A 6,334-nucleotide genomic window follows, 5' to 3' on the forward strand; every position below is an offset into this window, starting at 1 on the left:
ATATGACATCATTTTTATCACAGAGACTTGGCTGCATCCGGAGATCTCCTCTTCAGAAGTGGAATTTTGCGACTACCTTGTGATTAGTCGACATGNGTCAAAGATTAGACCCAAGTATTTTATTTCTTTAGAATCAGGTACGAGTATTTCCCTGCCATAGATGGAGATTCTTTTAGGGGTAAATTTATATTTGTTGTTAAAGACAATGGCCGTTGTTTTGGGGCATTGATACTCAGGCCATTGTCGGACGCCCACAATGTTCTTACATTAGGTCAACCACAGATTCTAGGTCAACTCCTGTAATCAGAAGACAATAGTCGTCTGCAAAGCCTACAGTTAGCCTTGATTACTTTCCTTAGGGTCGAGTCAAAAGGAATGTTCCACGACAGTGGCGAGAGTACGCCACCTTGTGGAATCCCCCTTGTGAGGAATCGCTTAAACACTTTTCCCCCTATTTCTGAAGTTGCTATCCGGTTTTGCTAGTAGATATTGTACCATTGTACAATTGCAGTGGGGAAGTTTCTCTCTTCCATACTCCCTGTGATTGAACTTGTTTCAATATTATCAAAAGCTCCCTGAATGTCAAAAAACACACCCAGAGTGTATTGTTCTCTCAATAAACCAGATTCTATTTTGTCACAGACTTCGGATAATGCCGAGTCTGCTCCTTTTTGCTTACAAAAGACATGCTGACGATCATGGAGGGGGTCAAAAGACCTTTTTGAAGGAAAGAGCTGAGGCTTATAGGGCGAAAGGACCTTGGGTTGTGGTAGTTGTCCTTGCCATATTTGGGAAAGAAGGTTACTTTTGATTCGCACCATAGTTCTGGAACATGGCCAGGAGCAAACACAGTTTATATAAGTTGACAACACGTTTGATCGTGAAATCATCTAAGTGATGTAGAACTATTGGTTTGGTTCCATCGGGGCCAGGCGCTTTTCCGGTGCTAAAATCCTTAAAAGCGGCCTTGACTTTGGAAAATGTAATGAGGCTTGAATCTGGGTGATCCAGAACGGTCCTATCTTCCACTCAGTGTGATGGGTAAGTACGTTTTATTCTGTGGATATTTGAACCCGGAAGGTGGGTGTTAAACACCTTGTTAGCTACTTTTCACTTTTGGTTAGTGTGCAGTAAGATCTGGAAAGCATTCCTAACTTATGATTTTATTGGCTTTCGAGACAACTCCTAAGACTCATCAAGCTGTTGGGTCCTTCAATAGAGTTGCAAAACTCCTTCCAAGTCCTTCTTTTCGACGTGCGAATTTCTTTTTGGAGTTCTTTGCGCTTAGTTTTGTTGTGGGATTTGTTTTCAGCAGAGTTTACTCGGTTTGATCGTCTTGCTAGAATTCGGCATTCAGTAATTCGGTAATTTCTTGATTTTGCCCGACCACCATTTTGGTTGGTTCTTGACTCCTGAGGTTTTCAGTTTGATAATGGGGTTAACAGTGCCAAGGGCATTTGAAATTCTTTTCTGCAGGTTGAGAGCTTCTAGATCTAAGGAGCATCCATCCCACTGTTGTGTTGATGTTACTTTCCTGTTTTCACATTGCAAGATCTGGGCGAATTTCCCCCAATCGATGTTTTTAAAGCCTCTAGTGAATATACCTGGGTGATAGGTTTTGTGGTAGATGAATTCTTTTCTTCAATGGTCACTAAACTGATCAGTGGGGTTGACATGCCAATCCAGAACGTCTGGGATGACAAATCAATTTGTTAGAGTGATGTCTGTGATTGTTTTTGCTCTTGAAGTGATAAAGGTTGGGCTTCTACCGAGTTTCTCGCCTCTGCCATTGGTTTCGTCGCAGCCCCAAAGCTCAAAGTGGGCATTTGAGTCCATACCAATTATGAGTGGATGGCTATGTGTTTCGGCAAAAGCCACTAGTTTACCAATTTGTTCATTTAACACCTCATTGGCCATGCACTTGAATGTCTTGATCTTTCTAGATTGTTGTGAAGTTTTGATCTTTAACTCTACTGGTGGCGCTCTCAGTAGACAGGGATTTCGAATGGGCAGCTACAAAAAGACATACAACCCAATTACCTGCCAATTCCACTACGAGCAAATTCTAGCCAACGGCGAATTTCTTTATTTTTTGCCAGTTTTTTCTGTATGGTTGATCGGCCCTGAGCTCGATGTAGAATTTGGAGGTATCGCAGGGCGTGCAGCGAATGTATGCCCAGAAGGTAAGAATACAGCCCAAGTAAAATTTCCGTATTACTAACTAGCAGTGCTAAGATGTATTTGTCTTCCATAGATTTGGAGGCTTGGCAATATGCCGGTAACGGGTGGGAGTCTGACTCAACTTTGAAAGCCGATTGCATGGAATAATGAAACTGCATAAGTCTACTTATCCCATTCAAAATCGGAAAGCAAAAATGTTCATGTTATGACTTAAATGAACATTAGATGAAAACGACCAAGATATAAATTCTGCAGTTTTTTTTGTGCAATGATGAAAGCAGTTTTAGTTGCAATAAATGTGCGTGTTTTAGTTGAATTATTCTTCCGTCCAAGTCTTCCTCTCATCCTCCTCGATTGGCCATACCTAGAGATGCTCTAGGCAAAGATACGCGAGGTTGAGTATACTGTACGTCATCAAGTTCGACCGATCTGATTGGCTGCCAATGAATCTTGACCAGAAGCAGCTGCAGGTTTAAGTTGTGGAAAATAGCCACTAGATGGCAGTACCCCGAAGTTCAACGGCCAAAATTCAAACAGGAATCATTAAGTAGGTTTTAGTACTACAGAATACGGCATTTATACATATCGAACGGTAAATATAGGTTGCCTAATGCATCTCTAGAATATCCGATCTGCCGTTGCCTCCTTGCTCCTTTCAAATCCCTTTCTCGTCATTACCTAGTGGTTCCCCTGAGTTAGCACATCCCTCCTCAATCGTCCTCAACTTGCTTTCTCAAGCTGATTCCCTCGACTCCACCTCGCTTCTCCGTCCAACAATGTCTGGAAAAGTCAACCAGGAACTCTTGGCTCAATTTTCACAAGTGGCCCAAGACATGCGTCAATGCTTCAAGGAATGCACGGCGGATCAAACGGAGAAACGGAGGCGTTAATTCGCAATCAAACCAATCTTCTGGAAAAACTCGAGAACAAGATTGCGGACAAGTTGGCCCCTCCAACTCAATCCCACGCCCCTACCAGTGGTTCCACTTCACCTCCACCCAACCCGTTATCTAGCAAAGTGCTCGTTCAAGTGGGTCAATTTGTCCCTGTGTTGGATTGAGCACATGCTCTTGCTCATCCTGGTTATTCTAGTCATGTATATATAAACTGTTCTAGTCAGATGCATGTCAGTCACGAAGCGTACACAACATGGCGCAGTCGGTAGGATACCGGCTGTTGCCCACCCTCCACCCGTGTTGCTAGGATCAAGCTAGTTGCTCTGTACAGATGCCTTGGAGGAGTGATGTCCAGATGCCTCGGAGGAGTGATATCCAGTTGTCTAAGACACGTGATGTCTGGATGCCTCCGAGGAGCGTTGTCTGGATGCCTCCAAGGAACGATGTCTGGATGACCCGTGACCCGATGGTGATGTCGATCCCGTGACCCGGGGGAGGACCCGTGACCCTTGGGAGGACCCGTGACCCTTGGGAGGACCCGTGAGACCCCGATGGCCCGAGATGCCCGGATGGTTGGGCCGAGATGCCCGGATGGCTCCCCCCCCCCTGTGTGAGGGAGATGTGTTGGATTGAGCACATGCTCGTGCTCATCCTGGTTATTCTAGTCATGTATATATAAACTGTTCTAGTCAAATACATGTCAGTCACGAAGCGTACACAACAGTCCCGTATTCATGTCGCCAACAATCGTGACCGGAAAGAAATTGAGGATAAGTCAATGTCTTTCAAACCGTTTGGCCTCCCGCAACATCATTCTAAGGGTCAGTCTTTTTGCTTCCTGAACAAACCTCGTGGGTTCAATAGACCTGCACCATACCAATAGTCGTACCCCCAACCCCAACCACGAGGTTAGGAAAGTTTCTCTTGCGGGCTCCTATACCATCCAGGTTTCTCTTGTAATTTAATTACTATTGTTTCTGCAATGTACGAGTACTTCCATTTTTATTCTTTCATTTTTCATTTTGATCGTTTGTGCTGAAGTTAAACATTATCTCCCCTAGTTACACCTGTCCTACATCAAATACTGTCATGACCTTTCACAACTTGTTTACACTTGACGACCCTCCTTTTGTTGATTTTATCCCTTGCTCTCTGTCCTTCTTAGGCATCAGCCTTCTCCATCCCACTCTCGGCTGCGCTGAACTTGGAATCTGGGATAAACATATTTCAACAAATCCTGCAGTAACAGGAACCATTGGTCGTTCTGACAGTCTCCACTTCTGGAAATATATACTCAAGGCTTCCCCTGAGGTTTTAAGGGTTGTCCAATTTGGATATAAACTCCCATTCAAATCCTTTCGACCTCCCTGCTCCACCTCTCTCTCGAACAACAAAAGTGCGCTTTTAGATCGATCCTATGTTGATGAACAACCGTTTCTCCTTGAATCTATTGGTTGTATTTGGGTCTCTTCAACTTCCCCACACATCATTCTTCCTTTAACCGTTGTCATAAGCAACAAAAAGCGTCTTGTCGTTGATGCTTCCCGCAACCTCAATCCTTTACTTGTGGATAAACATGTTAAATTGTCGCACCTTGAACTCGCCAATGACATTTTAATACCAATCTGCTTCATAACTACCTCTGACCTAAAATCCGGTCACCACCAAGTCCCAATGTACCCTGATCACCGGAAGTATTTAGGCGCACACTGGACCAGACACAACAAAACCACATTTTGTCTGGAATGTCCTTTTTCTCGGGGTAAAAACGGCTTTTGATCTCTTTACTAAGCTCCTTCGCCCTCATATTGCATTCTGTCAGTCTTATGGCATCCCAATATCCATTTACATCGACGATCAAAGAATTTTGGGGGATACGGACATTATTTGTCACATAAACTCTAATTTTGCAGCCAAACGCCTTTTGATGGCAGGTTGGGTTATCAAACTTGGCAAAGGAATCAAACTTCCCACTCAGTATGGCACATTCTTGGGCCTTGATCATGATCTTGTTAACCTGAAGTATTACATTCCTCAAAACAAGATAACATCCATCTTGAACCTGGCTTCGAATCTTCTCGATCAACTGCGAGTACGAATCAAACTTCTCGTTGCTTTTTTATGGAAAATCTCTTCCTGTTGTCTAGCCCTTGGCCAGGTTTGTTCCTTACTTACACGATCAGGTCACAACTTAATTACCTCTGTTGCTACAGCTTCTTCATGGGATGGCTGGGTAACCTTGACTCCCTTCGTCCTTAAAGAAATTCACCAACTTAGCACATCTCTGTCTTGACGTAATGGGTGGCCAATCCACGTCAGTTCCAACGTGATCTCTCACCGAACTTTCTCGTCCGACGCTTCCGCTTCAGCATTGGCGCTGCTGAGATCTTTTGTCATTCTTCCTCCCACAACCACTCTGGCCCGTGTGTCTCCTCCATGGCCTTTCTTGACCGTTAAATGAATGGGAAAGTTCCGCTAGCTCCACCTTTCGTGAACTCCTTGCTGTTAAAGAATTGATCATTCGTTCAGCTCCAAATGGTCAAATCTTGGTCAAATCATATCATTCTTCTTCTATGTGACAACGAAGATGTTTCTCGAATTCTTGGTAAGGGTTCTAAGGTGAGCTCTCTCCAGGACCTAGCAATGTCCATTCACCTTACTTGTCGTTCTCACTTCATTACCCTGCAGTCCTTGTGGCTTCCTCGTTCAGATCCTCGCATTACCATTGCGGAGCACCTATCCAGATTCTTTGATCTTCAAGATTGGGGTCTATCCCACTTGTCCTACCTTGCACTACACACAGTTCTCCCCTATCCACCCACTATTGATCTCTTGACTCGAACGGCAGATACCGTTCTTTCTTTTCAAAAACCTCATCAGTTTTTAACTCCAGTGTCAACGCATTTTCTTTTGATTGGTCTCAATTCGGCTTTGTTCTTTGCTGCCCGCCACCTAATCTAATAGCATTACCTTTTGGACACATCATTTTTACTCAAGCCACGGAGGTATTGATAGCACCCTTGTGGCCTGCTGCATTTTTCTGGCTCCTTCTCTGTCCCGACGGAATTCACTTGTCTTCTCTTTCCACCCATATTTATATTGGCCATTCTACACTCCGTTCCGGACTCCATGTTACTAGGTCCTTCTTATCGGGACATACTCCATTCCCTTTCGGCTTTTTTTTATATACGGTATAACGGCTTCTTTTTTGACTCTCCCTTTTCTGTTTTGAAACCGTCCCACTGTTCTCATTATGG

The 6,334-nt window shown here is 44.1% G+C and overlaps 1 protein-coding gene across 1 annotated transcript; it reads left to right on the top strand.

The window, feature by feature from the left end:
• Positions 1–1,943: 1,943 nt before the first annotated feature.
• Positions 1,944–2,497, top strand: LOC131891953 (uncharacterized; the record flags this gene model as incomplete). The annotated part of the gene is given in 2 exon segments (XM_059241659.1): positions 1,944–2,183; positions 2,255–2,497. Coding segments are annotated over 2 exon segments (314 nt in total), but the record flags the coding sequence as incomplete, so codon positions are not given.
• Between the last annotated feature and the right edge of the window lie 3,837 nt (positions 2,498–6,334).

This window comes from Tigriopus californicus, chromosome 12 (genome assembly GCF_007210705.1).
Source record: "Tigriopus californicus strain San Diego chromosome 12, Tcal_SD_v2.1, whole genome shotgun sequence".
Taxonomy (NCBI): Eukaryota; Metazoa; Arthropoda; class Copepoda; order Harpacticoida; family Harpacticidae; genus Tigriopus; species Tigriopus californicus.